The sequence below is a fragment of the Columba livia genome, chromosome 13 (genome assembly GCF_036013475.1).
Source record: "Columba livia isolate bColLiv1 breed racing homer chromosome 13, bColLiv1.pat.W.v2, whole genome shotgun sequence".
Lineage (NCBI taxonomy): Eukaryota > Metazoa > Chordata > Aves > Columbiformes > Columbidae > Columba > Columba livia.
This window is the reverse complement of record NC_088614.1, coordinates 8160892-8187295: the sequence shown is the minus strand read 5'-3', so window position 1 is coordinate 8187295 and position 26404 is coordinate 8160892. Positions and strand designations below refer to the sequence as shown.

Below are 26404 nucleotides of genomic sequence, written 5' to 3'. Positions count from 1 at the left end.
ATGAAATTATTTTATACCCCAGAAATGATAAGAAAATAAAGCTAAGGGTTCCTGCACCCAGTCTTTATAGGGGAAAAGCCTATCTAGAGTTAACCCATTGCAATGTCTGCTGGACGTCCCCAGGATATGGAAAAATCCATTAAAAAAAAAAAAAGTAAAATGGGGATGAAATCAAAATGAGTATATCTAAGACATTTCAAAACTCAGTTTTGGCATATTTCTTGCTATTTGGAGTTTGCTCAGATACATGGGGCCACCCTGCTCTTTGGTTCAGTGAGAGTTCAGGCAGTCTGGCAGTCCTCTTCTTTTGGCCAAGGCTCCTCTTCTGGCAAAACATCTGCCTATTTCTCAAGACTCTTCCTCCAAGATTCAACAGGATGTTGAACTGGATCTCACAGAACAGCTCATGGAAAGGAAAGGCCCTCTGACACAAACAAACGTCACTGGAGAGGGAACGGTAATGTCAGGGAAGGCATCTGGAAGGTTAAACCAGGAATAAACCAAGCACTTTGAGCTGTATTGCTTTGTATGGCTGTATTTTATTTCCAGTCTTCTGCAGTACAGCTCATGAGTCTTACCAAGGAAAGAACTTCTGTGCGAAATTCAGTAAATTAAAAAACAAACCACAGTCCTGTGGGGAAAACTGGAATTGTGCTTCCATAGCATGGGCCTTTCCCAGAAAAGCTGGGCTTGGGTCAGTGTGAAATGCAACACCAGACATCTGTAAAGGAGTCTAACCGGTTCTTTTCAGCCTTTTCCATTTTCATCACTTGCTGTTGCTCAAAAATTTCTGCCCTAACAACTCACAACCACAATCAAGGTCTTTCTCAATGGGTGCTCTGGGAGACTGGGGCTGTCTGGAGTCTGGAGGGAAAGACACAGGTGACAGGGATGGTGGATGCTGGGTGGGAGAAGTCACCTCCCCTCTGCTTATAGGGCTAGTTGAAACCATGCACACAGCTGTAATGAAGTCTCATGTTTCCCTTCCAGTAGCGTAACTGTTGTGCAGGACTATCGATATCTCATGGCAATGCCTCAGGTTGTCAGCACCTGATGGTCTTCAGACAGTGGTGATACTGACTCATTGTCTTGACCACTTTTAAGTGACATCCTTTGGCCTTTTCCCAAGAGCTGGTAGCTGAGCAAGGTGACAACGGCACAAGTGTTATTTGACATGACCACCACTTTGCCCTGGAAGAGCAGTGCATGTGTGTGAACACCTCTCCACAACCCTTTTCAAAATGTTTGTGCAGGAACAGCCATAAACCTGGCTATATTGACCCAAAGATGCAATCCAAGTCATTCGAGTCTAGGCCTTATCTACATCGCATTATCAGGACCAAGTGAGCACAGATGCACCCCAGAGAGGGAGGGGACTGTGTGTGCGGGAGGGAATGGCCCCGTCCCTTCTCTCCTGGCACAGGGAGGGGACTGCGGGCAGAGCTGGGTAATGATTTGTCATCACGAGGGCTGGGGTGTCTCTCTTTGCAGACGAAACCTTGGCCGTGATTGACAGCAAGGCTGTTCTTTGCCGCTTCCCTCACTGTTGACAAGTAATAATGAAGCTTTGTCAGTCCATCATGGACATGGATATGCCAGATTATGTTGACTCCTTGGACTCCTCTTACACCATGCTGGAATTTGACAACCTTCGGGTGCTCCCCAACAACACTGGTGAGATTTCTGTTTGCTTCCTCTTGAATAATGTCCACTACCTTTGTTCTAAAGCTGAACACCTGGGAAAGTCAGGCAGGAGGTGTGGGGCAAAGGGTGGAACGGGTAACATTTAAGCAGCTGACCTGTGAACTGGTGTTGAACCTGCAGTTGCGTTTGGGCTGAAATGGGACCCCTTCACTTGCCGGTCCTGTTTTGAGCTGTTCCTTTCCTTGGCGGGCTGAGTGTCATGTCCTGAAGTGCCCATAAGGTATTGCAGATGGTGGAGCTCTTCATGGAATACCGTAGGCTTGTCCCCCTGTATGGCTTATGAGAGGAGTTATTACGTTTCTTCCTTATAATGTGTGTCTTGTTTGCGTATATGACTTAAGTTCATATTTAATCCTTGGAAAAAAATGCCATCTCAAATGGCATTTGTCTGTTACTCAGAAAATACGCCATGTGTCAAATTTCACTTGTTCCTAGTTACTTAAATTGAGAAGCAATATCCAAATTGTTAGTAGCCTTCTATTTTTTTTTTCTGGCTATCAAGATGGTCTAAAAGTCTTAACGGCACACAAAGAACTTGACTGTGAGGAGTGTGTTTTTATGTGCAGAGACTTCCGCTTTGTTCACAGAATTAAAGCGCATTGCATATTTAGATTTTGAATAGTCAAAAGTACCTGGGCATAAAGCAAATAAAGTATTATGTGAAATTAACTGTTCACTCTGTGAAAAATAAAGGACATTTTGGTCATATAGCATGAAACCAATCACATAACCGAATGAGATTCCAATGTTAGCAATGTCTTTGGAGAATTTTGGCAGCATTTTGTTTAAATTGTTAAAAAGCGTAGTGAAATTAAGATGGGATTTTCAGGGTCTCACGTTTGCTCTTTAGCTGTCTCATCGAAAGAAATCAAAGTTTCAGTAGGGCTATCACCTACAATTTAAGATGATTAGACTTCTTATTGTGGGACATGGTGGGGATGTCAGGAGACAAGTTAAAAGACCCAAAGAAATTTGAATTTCATGTTGACTTCAATAAGAGCTCTGCCTGTCCCTAAATAAAAGATTTTCAGTATTTCTTTTTTTTTGCCAGTTCCAGATATATTAGATCTTATTCTTGTGGAAGGGTTTCCATATGCCATCCTACTCCAGAAATATTATTTAACACAGATGTTTTTCTTTGTCACTTGCTGTTGAACAACAAGATATTTTTTACTTTCTAGGGTGGTATGAATTTCCTCGAAATTCAAAATAATTTTGCAAATTAATTGCCAAAACCTGTTTGGGACTCTGTTGTTTCATGTAGTAGAACTGACAGGTTGAGTTTTTTCTGAAGTTTATCTGGATCGGTATTGTGTTATTTATCTAGCTGTTAATAAGTAACCAGTTCTCGCAGGAACTAGCTGTTTTGAAATTAGCTTGTTTGTCTTGGGTAAGTGTCCTCTTCTACAGTCTGTAAAAATAACTTCAAAAACAACCTGAAATGTCCATGTATGGAAATATATTGTTAACCAGCTGAATTCAGTTCCCATAGGTAATGCAAAATAACAGTTCACACATATTCTGTAGTTTCAGAAATATTTTTAAAGTTGTTAGAATCAAGAAATAATATAGTTTTAGGTATTTTTTTTAAAGAGACTGAATTGTTTTAAGATGTGTATTTCCCATTATGCAAGATTATTCTGTATTATTTCCCCTCCTCAATCTAATGGCAGTTTTGCCCTCTATATAAACGCGAACAAGAAAGGGTGCAATATTTGTTTTAATGGGCTCAGGACTGTTTCTTACATTCTAAAGAATTTTAAAATTGAAAATTAGAATATTTTTAAAGATCATGCTTACTTAAAACCGTTTCCCTTTTTGTAATATTATTTAATCAACATTTTGGATTGATTAATGATGTGAATCACTTCCAGTCCTAAGCTTTCTGATTCAGGAACCTGCTATTGTTTTGAGGTTTACCTAGGTATATATTTTGGATTTTCCACCTTTAAGTAGCCATAGTTTGCCAAATATTTCAAGGCTAATTCAAAATAAAGAATAGAGTCCATTATGGGAATGGAGGAGTATAAAAAAATGGTCTGTTTTAAATAGAAAGAATAGCAAAAGGAAATGAACAAAAATCAATGCTAATCCTGTATTTCCTTTATAAAATACGTGTTGTAACTGCAGAAAATTTTCCATTTTGTACAGACTTGTTTCCTTTACCTTGGCTGGCATTACAAGCCATATTCTCACTTGGTTTTTATGTGCTGCTAATGCCCATTTCCTCACGCTTTTGTTTGAGTTGTCATTTTGCTTAAAATATGAAGCATTATTGAAATATTGCACTAATTCTTTAGTCAAGTGTCAAAGAACACTTTCTCCCACAGTGGTTCTCACTTTCCCATCTCAGCGCTCAAACACCACGGTAGTTCCTGGGACTTTGACACAACATTGGTGAAAAAAATATTCCCAGCCCTGCTACAGTTTGACCCAACTCAGACCATGAAAAAGCCATCAAAGATATTTTGACAGAGCTTGACCACCCCTCAAGCCGCACACGTGCTTGCGAGGAGCTCTGGCCTCTCTGGTCGGCCTCTCCACCATTGCTGCTGTATGATTTGGAAACACTAAATCAAAGTTATGTTTTATAGCTTAAAAACTCCCCCCCTATTTGCTGATGTAGAAAGCAGCTGACCTGCACGTGAACAAGTCTTCAGTGCTAGCTCCTCTCCAGCCCTACATTTGTGTGCACAGGTTTCGCAATGCTGGCTTTGGCCACCAAGTCTGACTGCATGTACATGCCCTAAAGCCGCATTAATGATTTCTTTACCTTCCAGTCCAGCACATGTAATTCGGGGATTTGTTAGCTGCAGATTATGTCCACTGAGGCTGGCTTGGATTTCTGGGTAGATAAGAGCAAAATCCGTTCTGGAAAGTATTGGAAGGTAATTCTTCTATACAATGTGCATCCAGAAGAGATGGAAACTGCCTTGAACAGTTTGGTAACCAGTAAATAATGGAAAGGAAAAGCAGCAGAGAGGTTTGCAGGGGTTAAGTATCATAGCAAACTCCAGCTCTTAATGGAAGCCAGGTATCATTCCCCAACAGCATCCCCACTGAGAGCACCTTCACTGCTATTTCTTATCACTGTAAAACTTGTAATCTTCATTTCACCCCGGTTAGGTAATGACTGACACAGAGAGGCAGTAGATAACACAAATTTGTATGTATTTCAGTTGTGGGCTTGGTTGACCCCAAGGCTGGTGAAGCCATTGGGACATTCTCACCAGCATTAAGTAGGCTGTAGTTCCTGATCTGCACGCTGCTCATACATAACTCACAAAAGATGGTTGAAACTGCAGATTTTTCTGCCAGTCAACATCTGTGACAGTCCTAGTGAGGAGTCTGGCCAAAACCATGGGTCTTCAGTTTGGCCTGCAACTCACACAAGGCGAGTTTCGGTCTCTTCTTGGAGAATGTCTCCAGCTGCATCCCTCCAGGATAAATTTCAGACACTGGGACATGAATTAGGGCCCATTCTGTTATAGCATATGTACCATATAAGCATCTGTACACAGATACATGTCTGAGCATCTCTCACCAGGCTGGTGAGGACAGTTGTGAGCTTGTTTCAGTTGTTGTGAGCCAGCCGGACTCTGACCAGGTCTGTCCCAGCAGCCCTCAAGCCCATCTTGTTGTGGTGCTGAGCTCCAGGTATGAAACCCTCCAGAGAGGTAAAAAATGATAAATGAAGCTCTGAGCAGGTTGTCGTCTTGTATCAGACAGGGCTGAATTACATGGTCTACAGTTTTCAGCTGATTTCAGAGGCAGGCAACTGTGCTGGCAGGGATCCTGGTTTCCTCTGCCTTTCCTAGCAGTGACCTGGCCAGGAAAAACCCAGACATTCCCCAAATACTGGCTACGTTTGAAAGCCATGTTGAAACCGTCTTCTGATGCATGCGATATTGCCTGTGCCTTTGCTATTCTCTGAGCTAGTTCTCATTTGGAACTTATCCTTAGTTGGTGACAGGATTTTGTAATTAAAAATTATCATTATGATTAACATGTGCATATGGGCTCAGGGTTTTTCTTTATTTTTTTGAAATTTCTGTTCACGTTCAGTCAAGCTGAAAAGGACATGTAACTGCCTCACAGGGACTGAAATTTTAGCTAAGTATCTGCCCTAACATAGAGCCACCCAGCTCAGCTGTCTGTGTTTTCATGGGTACAACTGAGGCCAAAATTTGGTTTTGTACCTTCCATGGGGACCTTACATGTTCAGTACTGGTGGTCCTTCCTCCAGTTATAATTGGTTTAAGGCCAGATTATTAATTTCTTCCTTAAATCAGCAAACAGCTCCTCACATGTCCTACTCACAAAAGGGGAAAAAAGTCTTCTCTGGTGAGTAAATGTTTTCCAGCATCAGGAATGGTTTGCAATCTGGACCCAGCTGAAGGGTGAGATTGGAGACCCAAACCATATGACCTTTCCTTCATTCTTCTGAAGTCAGTAGCAAAAGCATGAGTGGAGAGAAGAGAAAATTAGCCTTCTTATCTTTATTTTTCTTGTGCAGTTTGTGAATGAAATTCAGGACACTCAGCACATTTGTTTATGGTAATATGTTCCTTCAAAAGAATAGATGGAGCAGCAGATGCATGAATGTTTAGCGGTACAGTTCCCCTTGAAAGTATATTCTAGTATAGCTCATTGAATACTGAGTTATCAAGCAAAATAAAATCAAGAATCTATGTAAAAAAAACCCTAAATATCAATGCAAATTACCATTAAGCACCTCAGATGCAGACAATGTTCCCAAAGGCCCCAAGTGCCACTTATTGACAAATATCAGGGCTGGGAGCATATTAAATGGATTTTGGGAACAGGTAAAACTCAGTTCCTGTCATTATGACCTAAGAATGATTTTGACACTGTCATTCTTATTTGTGATTTTGCCCCAGTCTCACTACAACCTATTTATTTATTCATTCATATGTTAGAAGGTGAAATACAAATCAAAAGGGTTGTTTTTGAAGGAGTGAAAGGAAGTCTGACCTTTGCATTTGTGAAGTCTTAGCTAAAAAACTTCAAATTTTTTAAAAAACTAAAGCTTTATTAGCTTTTTTTTTTTTTGCTTTTGATTAAAATTTTCATTGCATAGCAAATATTTTCACTGTAAATTTTTGATGTGTATTCATATACAAAAATAGCCCACTCTCTCTATATATACATGTTGTGCGTGGATTACCCAAAGCTATTTTTACACATTATGCGTTAGAAAACTTTCTCTAGATTATCCAAATCAGATGCCAGTTCCTTCCCTTTGAGTAATTTTCTCTAAGATTTGTCGTTGCTCAATACAACAGCTGCTGAGCTTTTCTCATCACCGCCTGTCTCCTCTGCAAGGCGGGATGTATCTTGTCCCAAAGACTTTGCTGATGCCACTGAAGCACAAGATTGCCTCCTCTGGGGCAACAAACATGCTCCCAGAGGTGTGATAAATACATAAAATCATCCTGCAGCAAGTGCCCAGGTCAGAACAGTCTCCACAAACATTCCTTCTCTCATCAGTATGTAAACACTGTCATCTGCATTTTCTCAAATATCTCCTTTTTTTTTTTTTTTTTGGCTTTTTTTTTCTTCCCTGAGTTGTGCCTCAAATTAGGAGGATTAAGAGGTCAGTGAGTCTGGTGGTTATGGCCAAGGGAGAAGTTTAAAGAGAAGTTTTCAGCAGTGTATACACGGGCCAGGCAGGGGCAGAGCTATTCCTGCCCCAAATGAGTGGGTGCAAACAGAGGACATGACAGAGGGCATTCATATGACCTAATTTTAGGTTCTTAATTTAGAAGGTACATCTTCTTGCACTGCTCTTGCTTTCCAGTAGGTAGCAATGAGCCTCCTCAGCAGGCAATTCAGAGCAGAAACTGGACTTAGGAGAATTAAAGTGACCCTGGTGTGAGCTGCTGTCTCTGTCCTCCAGTTGCAGAGAAGCATCCAAGAGCAGCCTTTTATCTCCAACACCTCTTCATGTACATGAAGTAGTCCATCCTTCCTGCCTCTGCTGTCTCGTCGTTGCTTTCTACTTTTTCAAGTTAATGATGTTTTTTCCACTCTCTTCTGTGGGCACCAGCTTTGCCCCATGTTCTCCAGGTGTCTAACAGGGGAGGTGGTTCCCTGTGCCTCAAAAGCACATATCTCACATCCAGGTGAGGTTTCTCTGCATCTGACAAGAAAAGTAGGGATAATAGTTAAATTCTTGTGAGCCTGTTGGGTTGTGCAGCTTGAAATCTCTCTGTTCCCTGGAGCAAAGCAACAGAGTTACTCCCAGTTGAGGCTGAGAAGAACATGACCATCAATCTGAAAGCTTTACTAACAACACATGCTACATGAGCACACATGTGTGTGGTGGGGAACTGGGTCAGTATATGCTTTGCTTAAAAAAAGTAACTTGCTGATTCTGCTTTTTATCACAGAGGGGTCTAATGGTCCCTGTTCTCTGCCTGCAGAGGCCATCACAGCAGAATCAGCCAACACCAACCTGCTCACCAGCGGCATCAGCTCCCTCTGCTCCATCTGTGGGGACCGGGCAACCGGCAAACACTATGGGGCATCCAGCTGTGATGGCTGCAAAGGCTTCTTCAGGAGGAGCGTCCGTAAGAACCATATATATTCCTGCAGGTACCTGCCCCTTCTGCATTAAATAAATACAATTTATTGACACTGTAAATAATTCAGGGTGGTGGTCAAGTTGTAAAAAGGGGCCCCTATCCCAAATGCTGAATTACCATGAGGTGAATGCTAAGGAGTAAGCTAAGTTGTATCTCAGCTTGGACTCTGACACCTTTTGTGACACCAAGCGATCCATTTCACGAGTTCACCATCACTGCTTCCCCCACAGTGTAAATCAAGGGGAATTTACAGACCAGAGGTTTGACTGGGGTGTATAATACGTAAATACAGCTTCTGTGTGTGGAGCAACACCATAGCCTTATCACAGCCCAGCAAGAGAAAGCCAAGGAGGCAAAGGACCAAAACTCCAGAGATTTCATCTCAAATGCAGTGTTTCTCGATTTTCCCAGTAAAAAGCAATGACCATCCAAGAACCTGTCATCTCCAAAGCATCCACCTCCCCCACAGTATCTCCATTTTTGTTTTGAAATTGATAAACTATGTATGCTGACATATAAGTAGTGATTTTACAATCATTCTGAGAATCTAGCATGGACCAGTGATGATTCATGTCCACTTTGGCACACAGGTATACATTGAGAGAATTTTTTTTTATCAGGAGGAGGCTATAAATTATTCCACAGCTATCTTGATTGACCTTAGAAAAATGGTGTTTATTTTAGTGCAGGAGAAAGGGGGAAAAAATCCTGAATACGCTCAAGCCCTTAATCTCCAATCAAAACCTGGAAGTTTTATTTCTGGTTCAGAGCTCTTCCTCCTTTAAGAGCATTCTAAATTTTTGCAATGCGAGTCACCCTGTTTGTTCAAAATGATCCTGGGGTCCTTATCACTTCAGGACACACCAACCACAAAAGACACCCAGGGTGACAGTAGTGTCCACCCACATGGTGCCCACCACAGAAGCTGTGGGATTCCTGCAGGAACAGGGAACAGCTACTATTATTTTCTTTGAAATTCTGGCTTTCAGTCTCCTGGGAGAGGAATTGTTGCCCCTCCCTAGGAATCCACGAATCTCTGTGATATTTGGCAGCTCAGAGAAGATCCACAGAATTGAAGCCAAGCAAATGGCAAATGCTTGCTTGTCTGCAAATCCTTATTTGGTGAGCCACACTGTATTTAGCTCAGCTCAGAGCGCTTTTGTTTATCGCAGACATGAATTCCTTGGAAAGTCTTTGGGTTCTTTGTATCTTTGGCTTCTTACCAGCCTAGAAAAGTGCCTCAGCTTTTACCACTTGATGATGTCCCTGGAGTAACCTACTCCATCTCCTCTCCGTGTGACAGATTCCTGTTCTATCAATTTGCCCACCATGGCAAGAGCTGCAAAGTCTACATGGGCCACCCCTAGAACAGCACATAGGTTCCTAAATAACCCTTTGAAATGAAGAGGAATTAGGAAGCCACGTGCCTCAGAACTAGGCTGCAGACACAAAAGGGCTTGTGGTCCATAGTGTCATTATTCTATGCAAAGCAGAGCCCTGTTAACAAGCTGGATCAAACAAGCTCCAGTGACAAACACCCAACAACCGTTTGAAAGTGGGAGATGGAGTTCCTACATTGCCAGGCACCAGCACAACTTGAGTCACAGTCACGATTTCACAGGCAAAACCATCACAGTCCGCCCAGGGTGGGTGGGCTGAAATGGCTGCGCTCCCAGCAGGCAGGAACGGCGGTGGGGAAGATGAGGAGCTGGGCCAAGCCAACATTGATTCAATCCATTTCTTGCAAACCTTTGGCTCTTCTCAGGGTTCAAATCAGTGAAGTCTGGGACTCCGTTTGGGTCTGCTCAGGGTGAGTGGGGTGCTGATGCCAGGCTGGTTGCTTCATGTTTTGTTTCTTATCTCCTCCCAGGTTCAGCCGACAGTGTGTAATAGACAAAGACAAGAGGAACCAGTGCAGGTACTGCAGGCTGAAGAAGTGCTTCAGAGCTGGCATGAAGAAAGAAGGTAGGTGCAAAGAGACATTTTAAAACTGCTTGCTGCTGACTCTGGCCCTACTCCCACCGCAGAGTGTGGTAGAGAGCAGCAGCCCTGGTTCGGGGAGATGATGCTCATGTGTTGCAGTGAGAGATTTCTTGTTGTTGAAGCTGAAAACGCCATTTCCTATCTTATCAGATGTGAACTGCAATTAGAACCTTGTGACAACAGTCACCCATTCTGGGAGGCGGTCTCATTAGAGTATGTTTATATTGGGAAATGGATAGGTTTCTTCAGGGTTTATTCAGCCTCTGATTGTTTCACAACAGAAATTCCCTTGCCACCCACCTGCCAGTGTGACTCCTAATCCCAGCTGTGACAATCTCAGCGAGGACCTGCCACTGTCAATCCCATAAATGCCAACATCTGGCTACCATGCAGTAGCATTTGGTGATTGACTTGGCTATCTTGGTGCGACCCTTAGGACAAGGTACAGCCTGAACATAATGTCTTAGAGTACAAGAGCTGCTCCTCCATAGCACATCCAATATTGGCTGATGCCTTTTGTTGTCCTTCACACTGGCTGTGTTAAGAGGGAGGTGGAGCAATGTAGAGTATTTAGGTACCAGTGACCATAGGGAAATACCCTTCCAATGCACTTAAGGAAAGTGCCTAATGCTAAGCAAGAGAAAACACACTTCTGTTAACTTCAGCCTTAATGCCCTACAGCCAGCTTCCATGGGAAATTTTGGGACCTATTGCAGCATTTCTGCTCTCTGACAATTCACTGTGTAGTGGGAGAGCTTAGATCATACTACTTTACTTCAAGCTTTCTGGACAGAGACTTTGTATGCCAAGTGCTCAGCAAAGTGAGGGCTCAGCCCACACTAGGTGGTACATCCCGTCGATGTGCAGGTGATGGTTTCAGCACTCTTCACCCTTCGTTTGTACTGTTTCCCAACTCACTGACAGCTTATGGGTGAGGGAGCTAGGAAGGAACTTGAGAGTTTCTTTCCATGCCACCGGGTTTAACACCCCTCACCCACAGGGTGAAATCACAGTCCTACTGAAACCAAGGGGAAATTTGTCACTCCTTTCTGGTAATTCATAAGATTTCACTGGTGATGAAAAAATCTTTCCAACCTTCTGACCGCATGTTTTCCTGGAGAAGAAGGGTGTCTTGCAATTTGGCATTGGTTGTAGATGTAGCAAAACTGCCTGTTGGTTTGATTTAGGAAAAATGAAGTAAATACAGCAGAAGCAAAAAAAAAAAAAGAGCCCTCCAAGTGATAAAGAAAGACCAGAAAGACCAAATCAAAGCATATTTGGTCAGTTCTAGATAGGGATGGAGCCAATTGCCGATGCAGCAAGCTCCACAGCTTGGAAAGGCTGAGATCCAGTTATCAGCTCCATTCTTTGAGCCGAAGCATGATTTTTATTGGATTTATGGTAGAAGTTATAAAACTGTGGCTCATGCCTTCATTATTGATTGCAGCTCAATGGAAGATGACTCATTTCAAGTTCCACATAGTCACATTCTTTGAAACTTTTTTATGAGTGCAGCCAGGTTGTATGCTCACAAACTGCTCATGTGTTTGGTAAGGAAGATTTTAAAGCACCTTGAGCAACCGCTTTGCAGAAATTAGCTTAACTGACCAGGGCTGTATCCAAAGCATGTGTGCAGGACTGCAAAATAAATTTTCTTGCACAATTGTGTGCACAAAAAGAACACAGTTATTTACTTTAGGATGGTTCTAGATTAATATTAAACAGTATTGCGAAGCATTAGGGAAAAAGAGAAACTGTGTCTTGGGACAGGGCAATATGAGAATGATACAAATGCTTATGCATAATTTTTTGGTGGTGTGCACTGATTCATGTTGGGAGACCACAGCTGGGACACCCACACTCAATATGTCCCATTGTCACAGCACTGGAACGCAAGAGTGTGACACTTTTTCTCGCACACCACTTTTCAACCAACCTGTGTAACAGCAATCAGACTTTCCAGGGTGTGGTGATAGCATTGTTTATTCACAGTAGAAGGGAAGAAGCTGGAAACGATCCTTTTCCCAGCCTGTCTGTGACAACACACCTGTGTTAGGGTTGGTAGGGTTGTGTCACCCTTACACGCTCCTCTCTTACGATGTCCCACCAACCCACTGCTCACCGTGTGTGTGTGTAATATGGGATGCTTGCTGTTCCCCAGCAAAACTAACTGATAAACTGGAATTTTGGATTTTTATTTTCTCCTGTCTTTCTGTGTTGTAAGACATGACGTGACACATTTGGGTCTTTCTTCCTCTCCTTTTTCCCTTGTTGGAAGCAACTCTAGTGCATAAAAGGTTGAAGGTGGCTATATTAACTGGCATGGTCAAAGTGAAATTTCTGCCTAAAAAAAAAAAGCCATCTGATGCAAATACCCAAGCTAGCTTTAAACTGGCTGTCTACAGGGGCAGTGGTTTAGGTGCAGGGCTGAGGGTCTCAGCATGGGCTGTTCCTGGGATCACAGTGCAGTCAGGCTATAGGTTCACTATAGGTGTGGGGCAGCTGGGCAGAAGATGTTGAGAAAAGCATCAGTAGCATCTTCTAGATTGTATAGTCTGAATTTGATCCTGCTTTTGGAAAGGACCAGGACTGTCCCACACATGAGCCCTGCGCCTCCAGGCTTGTGCTTTCAGATGGGATCCAGGTTCCATCGACACCAGCAAGAGCAAAAACGGTCAAAACTTGAGTCTTGTGGAAATGCCAGTCCCCAGATTTCCTAGAAATTAGCTCATTTAGAAACGCTCCTATCCAAATTACATGTTTTGTATTAATAATTCACTTTAATAACTACAGGTAAACAATCATCAAAGCTGGGACTAGGGGAGAGGAAAAGGCTTGCTTGAAAACAAATCCCTTCTTGTCTCCTGAAATGCCACTGTGATCAGGATTTAAGATTTTTACAGGAGATTCGTTTTGTGGTTTGGGCTTGGACTGTACCACAGGGTTCTGGGGGCTTTCTGGCTGTTCCCTCTGATTTTCCTGTTTGCACAGGACAAGGTTTGATTTCTATCATTTAGCGCAATGCTACTGGGCAGGGTTTTGGTCACTACAGCATCAGTGAATGAGGAGTGCACCAGATACTTAAACATCCAAAGAAAACAGCAGGATACTAATTTTAGCATCTGACTGAGATCATATTCAACCTTGGATAAAGTAGCAGGGTGTGATTTTTCAAGTGAGCCGGGTCATCTGCTCACATGTAGTTGAGTGTCTGAAAACTTGGAAGCCTTTTGACATGCAGGCTCTGCAATATCAGGAATCAGTTTGCTGGTGGAAAAAAAAAAAAGAAAAGAAAAAAGAGGGGTTAATATTTAACCTCTCATCCCCTTTAGAGTAATTTATGAATGTACATGAACTCCTTTAGTTTTACACAGAAGTAAAAAGAATTATTGTATCACTTATGGCCACAACACAGTGGGAGGATGTGAGGCTATTTTTAAAATTTATTTTTGTTAAATTGGACAGGTTTGTAGTGCAGTTTTATTGGTGTTTCACAGGACCTCTCTTTGTTTCATACCTTTTGTTTGCACATCTCTTCTGCCATCTTTTAAAAGGCTGAGACTGAAGTTTATTGCAAAGATGGATGGAAAAGGTAAAGGATCTTCCCCACTTTGTGATAGTCATAAATCAGACCAGAAGCCTGTGAAATGATTAAATGTTCATGTACCACTGGGATTTGTTTGTGAATAAAAAAAATACCACACCTGCAAAATCAGGCAGCAGAAGGGGAAAATCTCTTGGTGGAGGTAGAAACTGTGAGCACTGGTGAATGCTGCTACCACGCTGGGGCACTCTCTTCTCCCACCTCCTGCTCTCTCTTTATGACATTTATTAATACTTTTCCAACTTTGCATGCATGAAATGAGAAACTTTTTTCATGGAATAATAATTGAAATGGTAACTTTCATGTAGGCAGGGATTTACCCTTTGCAGTTTCTGTGGAAAGTTACTGGTTTGCTGCCGTCCCCTTCCAACCAATGCCTGTGCCTGTATTTATTGGACTCCCCGGAGGTTCCTCATCACAGGCCCTGTACCTACGTGGCAAGGCAGCAAGGACAAAATGTTTGGGAAACACGGGTTTGTTGCAATCCCACAAACACACCGCTGTTTGCTCAAGAGCCGCTGTGCATGCTCCGCAGCCTGCCCGCCCTCCAGCATCCTTGATGTGTTCATGGTGAAAGGGTCCAGGCTTGCTCTGAATAACAAAACAAAAGAGGCGAGCAAAGCTTTTGCGAGTCGTATCCTGCCTGGAAACAGTAGCCCCTGGGAGGCAGTGGGATCTGGCACTGGGATTTTAGTCCTTCCTGCAAGTTTTATTGACTGCAAAGCCAAGATTACATCTGAGCCCCAGCACTCCCGATGCCTCACCATGAGTGACCTATCCCTTCCCTTTTACAAGCATGATAAATACAGCAATATAATTACCACACAGTAATAGATTGATTTCTGTGGCAGGTAAAACATTAACTCTCTTTCGTACCTAATTCCATCACATCTTGGGTACTTTCAGTGATAACACCCAAATCACCTTGAGAAAGTCAGTCTGTACCATCCACTTACACTTGAAGATTGAGCTTATCAGAGCATGAGGGAAGCACTGAAATATGTGCCATAAAAGGACCCGGGGGAAAAACAAGCTGTGTCTTCTTACAGGAGTCTGTCATTGATGAACAGGACCAGGTCTGCCTGGGTTTGTAGGACTTACATAAAAAAAAGATGTGAAAATCAGTTGGAAAGGCAAAACTTGTACCTTTTATTTTAAGAGGGCAAAAAGATCGCTGTCACCCTCAGACCTCTGATAAGAAACCAGGCATAGAAGGTTGAAGGGGGGACTTTCCAAGGACGTCAGAGATGACATGGATCCGGGCAGGCTTGCTTCTACTCAATGCTGTTGCTCACCTTCCTGGTGTACCAAAGAAAGTTGTGAAGGGTTATTCTACTCTGAAGGTTAATCATGGATTATGGTTCCTATAACCACCTCCACCTTCAGACTGGTGGAGATCCCCCACTGACCAGCCTTTTCCATCGCCTCTCCCATGCATAGGGTAATGTATGTTGCTAAGGTAGGTCAGCAGAGCGTCCTAAGGGTGGTAGTTATTTTTTCTCTAAATGGATGTCTAATTGCCTCTATGTAGTATCCATAGCCTGAAAAGTCTCCAGTAATATGTTTATGTGTTGCATCTATTACAAATTATCGCATCCACTCAGCCTCTTGCAGCCGTCCAGGCAAGGTTGGCTCTGAGATGTAAAATGGCTTTGGGGACTGGATCCCAGCAGATCCCCCCCCAAACACCCTCATCTCAGCAGTGAGTGGGTCCTGACCAATGGCAAGACTGAGCCCCAAATCCTGGAAAATAAATACTGCGTTCCTGCTGATAACAAGAGTTATTGATTTTTATCACTGTTGCTTGTTTTCTGCCCTTTCACTTTGTTGGCCTCTCATCAGAGGCCAGTTAGGAAAACAGAGCAGTGGTTGGACCTGAGCTAGCAAAAATAAAAACAACCCACCTTCCCACCTGGTGTGCAAAATAGTGCCCACATCTCCTTCTTTGCATAAATTCAGATAAATGTACCCCATGCATAGGGGGATGCTTGCTCTAAAGCAAGGCCCAGCAGTGAGGCTAAGTCTCAAAAGAGTGATGGTGAAATTATTTTGCTGACTCTGCCAAAAGAAAGTTGCTGGAAAAGTCTTCTCCGGTGGCCACTTTTGAGACAACACTTTACTGTTTCAAATCCAAGGGGTTAAAGCACAGAGCGAGTTGCTCTTCGACAGCTATGCCTGAGTCATTCCCCCTAAATAAAACCAAAAGGAGTCTGGAATTGCTGTACGAAGGAGGAGAGATGTGTTGCATTATCACCACATGCTAAATCTTCCTGCTCCCTTTTCTTTAAGGCCCTGACAATTGCTCTTTCTGAGCTGGACGTAGCCAAGAGGTATGAGCTGTCTGGAAAATGCTGAGTCTGCATCCAGGCTCCTTCCTCCAGCCCCATGTGGGTTGGTTTGCTGCTGGACAGAAGTGATAGGGCCTGGGGGAGAAACTAACACTGAAAACGCAGTTGGACTAAGTATATATTCTGCTTTCTTCCTCTGCTGCTGTTTTACTTGATGGCTGCAGTGGAGGTGAGTCAGTACTTGGAGCCTGTGTTGCAAACATAAGCTGCTGAAATGCAATAAATCACTTATGTTCAACATGCAGAGCTGACGGAACATGGGGCTAGAAGTGGCTTGCACTTTAGGGAAAAGAGTGGTTTATAGGGAGGAATGGACCTCAAAAAATCAGCTTTTTTTTTTTCTCTAATTCACCGTGGCATGGCCATACCTTTCTGTTTGCAAACAGCCCAGCGCTGATCTTCACTCTGTTGCGGTTGCTGTAGTGTGCCCAAGGTGTGTCGTGTCACTGTTATTAACAGTTTGGGACACTCTGAGCTGATTTGCTGCAGCGATTTGCACAAAGTGCTAGCAGAATGGAGGCAAAGCCCAGCTTGGTCTGTCCCCTCAGCTGTGTGCTGGCATTGCCATTGGGGTTACAGGCTCACTGAAATCAGCAGTGTGGTGGGCAAGGCTGAGACAATGGTTTTAAGGTGAAATTAGTGAATTTAAGCTGCTTTTCTTTGGAGCTTCCTTAACGAGGTGACTCTTCCTACTCCCTGTGGGTGGTGGTGATGTCCCCTGGGGAACACCAGCTGCCATGTCTCAGGGCCAGGGGACACTTTAGATTTGCTTTGAGGTGGGATCAGAGGATGGTTTTTCCAGCACTGCCATAAGACGAGACGCAACCTGACGAGCATCCTGCTGGACCAGGACCTCAGGAGTCCTGGGTGTGGACATGGCAAAAAAGGTATTGGAGGTCAGGACTCCAGCAGTATGCAGTAAAAACGAATGACAACAAATCCCCGAACTTCCCTTGAGCTGTGTCAAACCCAGTGGGACCAGCTAACATTGCACAGGAATTGTTCTGACTGCTAAATGATCTTATTTCTCTCTATTGCTCTTGTCCTCATTCTTCTCCCTCTCTGGTGCGCCGTTCTCCCTCCCCAAGGGCCTGTTTAATCTTATTTCAGCGTCCAACAGGAGTGGAGGGTCTTGCAGGCACTAAAGCCCCATCTACTCCTGTTTGGGTACCACAAGTAGCATCAGCCGTGGGCTGTGTGGGAAGTTTCTCGCTCACACAACCACCACTCGCTCTCGTTTCAGCTGTGCAGAACGAGCGCGACAGGATCAGCATCCGCAGGAGCAGCTACGAGGACAATGGCTCACTCTCCATTAACGTGCTCACCCAGGCCGAGGCCATGGCACAGCAGGTACGAAATGTGGGGACAGCCCTCCAGATGAGTACGTGGCCTTCAGGTCTTCCATATGGGCTTGCAAACTCACTAAACCCACTAGAGCTGGATCTTTTTCTGCCTTTGGATGGCTCTTGCACAAAGCCACAGGGAAGAAAATGCATTAGAGATATCCAAAAGCAGACAGTAAAAATCCTGAAAGAAAAAAAATCTGAAATTCTAAGGACTGAGGGATGTTGCAGACCCTGGGTCCTCTGTGCCCCCAGTCAAAATTGTTGCTGCACCTCTAAAAACTCATTAAATTGAATGCAGAAGTTTATCCCTCTTGGCTGCACATTCTGGCCTGCTCAGAGCATGATGTTCCTGGTATGGCCAATTCTACCTTTTCTTGCAACTTCTTTACCAGGGCAACAATTTTATGGGAGAAAAATAAAGCAAATAAAATTGCTGGGCTTCAGCTAACACTGATTACTTTATTATTTAATGTTCCACAACGAATTTCGCTCTGCACATCCTTTAAATTCTTATGCAAATATCCTTTCTCCACTGAAACGTACGATCCAGATGTTTCATTTGACATGCAGCAATGCGTCCACTACCTTTTCAAAAATTATTATGCTTTAACCCTCTCCCCTCTGCTCAGTTCTTTAGGGACTGAAATGATATTTTATGTCCCAGACAGCAACTGGAGGGAGAAAGGCCAGCTGCATTTCATGCGTTTGGCTGGCTTAAATGATTGATGGGAAGCAGAGCCCCAGTGCTGCTGGCTGCTGCTAGGAATGGGAATGTTAATCAGATTTTTTGTTCTGAGCCAGCCTGGAGAGTGGGGCAGGAGGCAGAGGAGGGAAGGGTGTGTGTTGGGACTGAGCACCACCTCGTGGAGGCTTCACCATGGGTCAGACAGTGTAGACACAATAGCAAACATCTCAGCGACCTGTTGAGCTTAATGTCTGTGAAGTCTCTCCATGTCATCAACAAATTGCTGTTATCAAGGATGCCAAACCAACACAGATCTGGTCCCAATACAACACGGAGTGTTTCTTTTTCAGTATTCATCGCCGAGTCCGGTGCACAGTGCGGACATTGCTATGAAGAAGGTTGCAACCATCAACGATGTGTGTGAATCCATGAAGCAGCAGTTGCTAGTGCTGGTTGAATGGGCAAAATACATCCCAGCGTTTTGTGAGCTCCCACTCGACGATCAGGTAAAATGCAAATGCCTTTTCCCTGCAAACCCGCCGCCTTCCATAGGAATTTCCAGCTGCACTTTCAGCAGGAGAATCTGATGTTAACATATAGGTCACTCTATGCAGAGCAATAAGCTAGCAGGAGAGAAAGAATAATAAAGAACAAGGGATCAATTAAAAATAATTCAAGTAGCCAGAGTCCCCCAGAATATAACAGAATTGGTCACTCCAGTCTGCATGAGGACACAGACAAAAAAGTTTGGTTTTCTCTTTATTGGTACCTGATAGTTGAATATAAAAACCATTTATTTCCTAAGAACTGAAATCACTCAGGCTATTCTTTGTTTTTTCATTGAAAACACCTTTTTACTTCGTTAGCCATGAATGTAGCACTTCTGAAAAGTGAAGATATATTAATGATTTATAGCTCTTAATAGTGCTTTATATGTAGACTTGACATATCTAAGCAGATACCAAATTTGGCTTAATCTAACAGCCACAGCTCACTGTTCTGTTCTCTGCTTTTCAAACATAATATTATTTCTTTCTTTTGTGCCATCTCCAGGTTGCCTTGCTCAGAGCCCACGCAGGGGAACACCTGCTCCTCGGGGTAGCCAAGCGGTCGATACCGTACACCGATTTTCTGTTATTAGGTAAAGCACTGAGATACACTCCTGCTTTTATCATTTGCACACTCGGGTCGTTGCCAAGTATCCTGCCCACCTGAAATCCTCTCTGCACTCCTGGGTATGGTCTGTACATCTGGCTTAAGACTAAGTGCTTGCGAAGGTCTCTGGAGAAGCGTAAAAAGGAGGAAGCAAATTCAGTGGGACTTTTATAACTGTTCCCTTACTACTTTGAAGTTGTGGATGAGAAACACCCAATATTTAAATGGCATCTCAAACTGCGTTGCTTTGTCTTAGTAACTGAAATTGCCAGGACACAGATAATGAGGTGTTTGTGTATCAATGATTAAACATTTAGCACAACGATCTATTAAAAAGCATAGTGTAAATAGGTATTTCCTTTTCATGTAGCTTTTTGTGATCGAAATCACAGGTGGGATTATTCTTGTAAAAATGAGAATACTGACCTTGAAAGCCACACTTTACAGAAAAGAGGGAGGGAGAACATTATTTTTGGTGTGTTTATTTTAAAACAAAGATGCAACACCATTTGCAAACAGATGCTAAGTACAACAGAGGGTAAAGCAGAGCAGACGTGGAGCAGGCTCTGCGCACAGTGTGGGTGCGGTTAAGGTAATTAAGGACCAAAGAATGAGATCTATGGCTTGCATCTCAATTGTGAATCTGAGTATGAAGCTGCACACTGGAAATCTGCTGCACGTAGGCATGGGGACTATTTGGCAATGTGCCTTGGGGTAACTTCTGGATGAGACCGTGTCCACAGAGCTACAGCAAAAATCTGACAGTGAATTTCTCTTGTCTCCCCAGGGAACGACTTCATCATCCCAATGCACTGCCCGGAGCTGGAAATCGCTCGTGTGGCCACCAGAATCTTGGACGAGTTGGTGAAGCCCTTGCGGGACATCCAGATTGATGACAATGAGTACGCATGCCTTAAAGCCATCATCTTCTTCGATCCAGGTAAACTTGCCTCCTAATTGCTTAACAAGGGGCTAGAAAAGGAGTTGAGGGCTCCCCAGTAACCAGGAAACCCCCTGGGCAGCACCTCAGCATTTCACCCTGGCTCTGCTGTAGTGAGTAATGCAGCAGGGACATGTTAGAAGTGATCTGTTCTGAACACTTTCCTATTTAGCAAGTGTTCATTCCAGCCAGACTGATGTGCAAGATTCTGCAGACTCCAGAGGAGTTTTGCTGCTTCTGTAGCTTGGCTTCAGCAAAAACCCATCGGTCTGAAATGAAAGAGATGACTATTAAGGACATATATGCCTATAGTGAATTATGCATAAGCTAAATGAGTCAACCGAGCAGCAGTTTAGAGCATCCATCAGAGTTCAGAAAGCAGCATTAAAAACCACAGAGATCTGGACCTTTCAGAGTACCCAGAAATATCAAGGATGTTTGCTAATGGATCGTGCTGGCAGCCAGTACCGACCGAGGGCAGGGCTGATCCACATGGGATGGAGAAGCGGGAAACACAGAAGCAAACAAAAGCTTGTTTTGGAACATTGTATTATTGTGTGCTTGTATTCTCATTCCACAAACACGGGTGTTTCTGCATCAGCCCAGTTTCCTCCCAAACACTCCTGTTTTTGCACACACAAAACCTCCTCTTGGTACAAAACTGGAGCCCCTTTTGTGTGTGTTACCCTGTAACTTACAGAAGAGATGGGAGAACAATCCCAAATCCAGAACTATGCCCTCTTGTCTTTGGCATCTATTAGCACGGAGAAATTAGAGCATCTTTCGTTACTTATTTTTTGTTGTGTTCACTGATTTGAAACCAAGATACAGGAGTTTTACAAACTTCATGAACTTTGGCTCACAAGGAGCCTGCTGTAAACTGGAGCAAGGGTGTTGTTATCAAATTGAGTTTGACAAATTACCTTCCTGGCTGATCAGTGTCTCAGTGAAGCTTTAGATCACTGAGACACTGAGGTGCTGTGATTTCAGCTAAAAGGAAAAAGTGTGAAGCTCTGCAGAAGTGAAACTCATTGATGCTAATGTCCATAGAGTTATATGCTGACATGCAATAATTTTCTTTAAATACTTTAATTTACTTTGAATACAATAACTTACTTCAAAATATCTAATCTTTTGGTATGGTATCTAAAATGTGGTGCTTGTGGAAGAAATAGTCCAGTGAGCCAGAAATCTCGGTTTTAGACAGCAGGAGAGGCAGGAGCAGAAAGCTTTAAATCCCAGCACTTCACCTTGCCCAGAATGCACATTTACGTGCTTAAGCAAAACTGGACCTGAGGTCTGTGAAAAATGGGTCGAACACCGGTCAGGGGCAGGTAATCAAGGCAAGAATCTGATGCTGCAGTGGGTGTAATTACAACATATAAACACTAAACCTGCATGGATTTAGTGGCAGTAGTTGGGACTCGGAGTTTTCAGGGGAAAATTCCAGGCCATTCCCTTGGAAGGACTAATATGCTTCAACTTCTAAATCCTTCATCTTCACTAATGCCAGTAGTCAGACACATCCACCTGAAGCAAGCTGTTATTTTCTTACTTTTTCGCCTTCAATTCCCCTCCAAATCGCCTTACCATTTCCTTTTCCCATATGAGATATAACATAGTGGCAGCCCAGTGCTAATCTGTCAGATAAACTTGGAGACTCTGAGAGATATTTGCCAGAGGATCTCTGGCCTCTTTTTCCCTCTACAGAGCCCAACTGACAGGGTAACACTTCTGCTTACACTGGCCAGGAATTAACTTCATTTTTCCCCTCCCAGACTGCAAAGGGCTGAGCGAGCCCGGGAAGGTGAAGAACATGCGTTTCCAGGTCCAGGTCAACCTGGAGGACTACATCAATGATCGACAGTACGACTCCCGAGGCCGGTTCAGCGACATCCTCCTCCTGCTGCCTCCGCTGCAGAGCATCACCTGGCAAATGATAGAGCAGGTCCAGTTCGTGAAGCTCTTTGGTGTGGCCAGGATCGACAGCTTGCTGCAGGAGATGCTGCTGGGAGGTAGGAACCCTGCTGAGCAAATACAGCAAAGTTATTTTATTTCAAAGCCATCATGTGGTTTATGTCTGGGTTTGTGTCCTTCTCGGGAGGATGTATGGTAGAGAGAACTTGGTCTTGGGAGGAGGGACTTGAAGGGTGAGGTTGAACTGCAGCTTGAACATGGGTCCTTCTCACTCCAGTCTAATCCCCGAGACATTTCTTTCCAGACTATGTCTGAAAATTGGCTATTAGGAAAAAAATCTTCATGGAAAGGGTTTTCAGGCATTGGAACGGGCTGCCCAGGGCAGTGGTGAAGTCACCATCCCTGCAGGGGTTTAAAAGGTGTTTAGACGAGGTTCTTAGGGACATGGTTTAGTGCCAGAGTTAGGTTATGGTTGGACTCGATGACCCTGAGGGTCTCTTCCAACTGAAATTATTCTAATGATTCTATGATTCTAAAATCTGACCCAGGGACAGTTTTATAGAAAGGGGTACAGTCTATGGTGCTTCACACCAGTGGATCACTCGAATTTTATGTAACCTACCAAACTGATGCAGTTTGCAAGAAGACATGTTTTTTTGTTAGCAATATGGAAAAGCTATAACAATATGAGAAACCCTGATAAGAGCGGTAATTGGGACACACACAGATGAAGAGTGCAGTTAGTTATTAGCTGAAACCCCAGCCATCCTGGGAGGTTGTCCCTAAGTGGTGAGAAGGATTCCTGAGCAGGAGGGAAGATGGGCAGGACATTAACCCCCACCCACAGGGTTTTCCCACATTCTCTGTAAAAAAGAGACTTGTCCCAGAGCATCTGGCTTCTCGGTAACTATGTAAAGAACGGTGTTCTTTCCCCCTTTCACTGCAGGAACCACCATTGATCTCCAGTACCAGTCAGGACCTCCCAACCTCAACATGGAACCGCTGCCAGGACACGTCCTCCCAAGCAACATGAGCTCTGTGATTCACGCTGCTCCAGACCGTATGTGTTCATTTTTTATGCTATTAGTGTCAGCATCACAAAGGGATTGGATAGGAGAAGCGGTTGAGGAAAAGACATTTACATATTTTTTTTTAATAAATACATTTATTTATAAACTTTATATTTCTTTACAAATATTTATATTACACTTGAATCAGAGTTCACAGCCCCCCCCATGCTGATTTCCTTTACTATGCAGTCTGGAGAAATGTTTCCATAAAAGCACCTGCGATTTTCATACAATAGCATGGTCCAGAGGGATTTAGAGATGTTACTAAACATCACAAGATTGAAAAAAAAAAAGGAAATCAAGATTGGTGACAGTGTGTTTCTATGAACACAGGCAGCGCTGGGAAATACCACAAAGCAGCACACACAGTTATTAGTGGCAAGAGTTTCCCTATGTAAAGCATCTCGGTTGCTGTCAACCAGAACACAATATGGCCTGAAAACAAGACTGTCTTCAGGCATTTATCTGCTGTAGTAGCAAATGGAACATGCTATTTAAAACAAAACAAAAAAAAAAGTAGAATGTGAGTTGTAATTTAACAGCCACTGCCATGTAATCACCATGTCTTGTACAAAGTGTCATTTTGCCAGTTACAGTCATCTACCTCTTGTAGCACATTTTGTTATTTCTCAGCCGTATAAATGTTGGCATCATGTATTTTTTTTAACCACCTTGCAGTAAGGGATATCAGAGAGATGCTGTGTTCTCTAAATGAAGAACTGCGGGCAGCAGGCTGTTCTCTTCTCTGATGAGAAGAGAAAAGATTGAAAAGCAGTTGGGGGCACTTCCCAAGTGCAAAATGCTGAGAAAAGTTGCTATGTACCTATCAGCCCACCCTGAGCCCTATCAGGAGGAAAAATATGCCTGAACATGCCTGAATTTGGGATGGATCTGCCTACCCCATCCCCTAAGCTCCTGCTCCTTGGTTCAGAGGATGGTTTGCTGCTTTTATTTGGGCACTGCTGCACTAAACAGTGCCCAAGTCCATTTTAATTCTGTTTCTTTTCTTTCCCACAGCATCTCCTGAAACATCCCTCCCGTCTCCTTCGACAAGCACAGGCAGTGATGACTATAAACTCGGCTCTAGCGCAGGGCCCAGCGCCGTTGCGCAGCTCTTGCCTCCGACAGTGATAACCAAGCAGGAGATTTTATAGGGCGAGGTAGGAGGAGAAGCTGGGAGCAACGTGGGAGCCGCGCTGGGAGTGAAACAGGCAAAACACAACATCCCCCTGCCCATAACCATGTCCGTCAGTCACACTCTGTCCCGTCCGTGAGTCCAGCACCAGTTGCCGCCTGCAGCAGGACCTTCAACACGTGTCTTCCCACCACTCGTTTCAGCAGCGATTGGGGTCAATGCTCTTTTCAGTAGGACCAAAACTGTAAGTTATTTGGAGCAGGGTGTCCGATTGCATTTGTTATCACCTAACTTGGAGTGATCACAACTCTTTCAAAGCGTTCAGCCACTGTCTTCATAAATCCAAATGTCTTCAACAGCTTCTGGTAACTGCTAATGAGTACAACGTGTCTTGAGCTGTCAGTATGAAAAGGTCTGTTCCCATTAAAAGTTTAATTACACTCTCGTGTTAAGCTTTAGGAAGAATATCTTCATAACCCTTAGCAGCCCAGCACTTTCTTATTCCATACAGATCCCCCAGCTAACATTTAATGCTGGTCAGCTTTTATCTGTGACCAGGAACGCAAACATTTGGTTATTTTATATAATTTCCAGTATATCTGGAGTCCAGCTGTGAGTCATTTGATGCATCTCCTACTCCTTTGTGTGCATAACACAGCTCCAAGACCGCAGCAAGAATTTCTGCATCAGACCGGGGCTGATGGGTCTGGCAAAACCCACGATTGGAGGGTGCTTGAGAACCTGGTGATTTACCAAATCACCACTTTGTATCATCTGCAAATGTATTTGGAAGAAAGAGTTATAACCAAAATGCCAAAAAAACCCCAACCCTTCTCCCCGTACTCAGATAGAATTTTGCTGTAGTTTAATGTATCTTTGTAGTGTTTGCAACCTAAACTTCAAAGCTTTAAAGTATAAAAACAGGGAGAGGCAGGTTGCCCTTGAGGTATGTATTTTAAAAATGTTTATATTTAAAACGTAAGGTGCTTCTGCACTTAATGTAAAACTTAATCAGCAGTAGGTGACCAACTATTAACTGTGTTACAACTGTTCAAAATGATCCCAACAGATGACTATACAACCCCAAACTTCCTTAAAGCACGGTCACTGTGTTTCTTGTGGATAAATTGCACCTTGTTAGAAAGCAGACTGCTGGAGTTCTACAAAACAAGTCCAGCAATCTCCAGCAGAAGCTCTTGAGGGGTTACAGGGTCTCTGGACACGAGGGACAATTTTCAGTTGTGCCGCATCGCATAGATCTCTCAACCCACGTGCATCCCCGGTCACAGCAAAAACAAGATGAGGCTCCCAGCTCTGGCTTTGTGAGGGCGAATTCATGGATGCTCATGAGGCACTTGGACATCCTCGGATGCAGGAGGCTACAGAAACGCAATTTTACTGATTGAAAGAGAAGATGAGAGCATTCAAACCTTCATCAAAATGGGAACACTTGGTACTCAGGTTACCTTTCACCCGTCGGGGAGGTATTTTAGAGTTGCTGCTCCAAACCACAAAAGAGATGTGAAAACCACTGAAGACGGGGTTGAATTACACTCAGGATCGCAAGGTTTTATTTTTCTACTCTCTGTGATGAATTTGATCTGACATTATATGCTGATAACTGAGATTTCAAACAGCTCTATCTGGAAACCAGGCTCCACTGTGAGCGTTCCTGCTGCACGCCAGACGCCGCTGTACTTTGCTTCCAGTTCCTCCAGCACGTAGGTTACATTGCTTTTCTAGAAATTAAATGTACATTTCTACTCATTAATGGTAAGAAAAATCTATGGGGGGGAAATAAATTCCATATTCTCATATTTCATATGGATAGCTTGCCTTTTTTTTCACTTAAACCAAAGGTTCGAGTTTCTCTGTTGATTTCTCCAAATACCTAAGGGATTTATTCTTC

General features: G+C 43.5%; 1 protein-coding gene across 21 annotated transcripts in view; it reads left to right on the top strand.

The window, feature by feature from the left end:
* LOC102083551 (hepatocyte nuclear factor 4-beta) overlaps positions 1–26317 on the top strand; it is a 69908-nt gene extending 43591 nt beyond the window's left edge. For 18 of the 21 annotated variants that reach the window (XM_065028865.1, XM_065028860.1, XM_065028862.1 and 15 more), the window contains 10 exons: positions 1492–1674; positions 8118–8322; positions 10183–10277; positions 17491–17597; positions 18629–18784; positions 19332–19419; positions 20221–20373; positions 22152–22388; positions 23237–23350; positions 24378–26317. In XM_065028865.1, the coding sequence (XP_064884937.1) occupies positions 1560–1674; positions 8118–8322; positions 10183–10277; positions 17491–17597; positions 18629–18784; positions 19332–19419; positions 20221–20373; positions 22152–22388; positions 23237–23350; positions 24378–24514 (1407 nt within the window). In that variant the 5' untranslated portion in view covers positions 1492–1559 and the 3' untranslated portion in view covers positions 24515–26317. Of the gene's footprint in view, positions 1–1491; positions 1675–8117; positions 8323–8428; positions 10089–10182; positions 10278–17490; positions 17598–18628; positions 18785–19331; positions 19420–20220; positions 20374–22151; positions 22389–23236; positions 23351–24377 lie in introns of those variants that run through there. The other 3 variants (XM_065028870.1, XM_065028869.1, XM_065028871.1) reach the window with 2 other exon arrangements.
* The last annotated feature ends 87 nt before the right edge of the window (positions 26318–26404 follow it).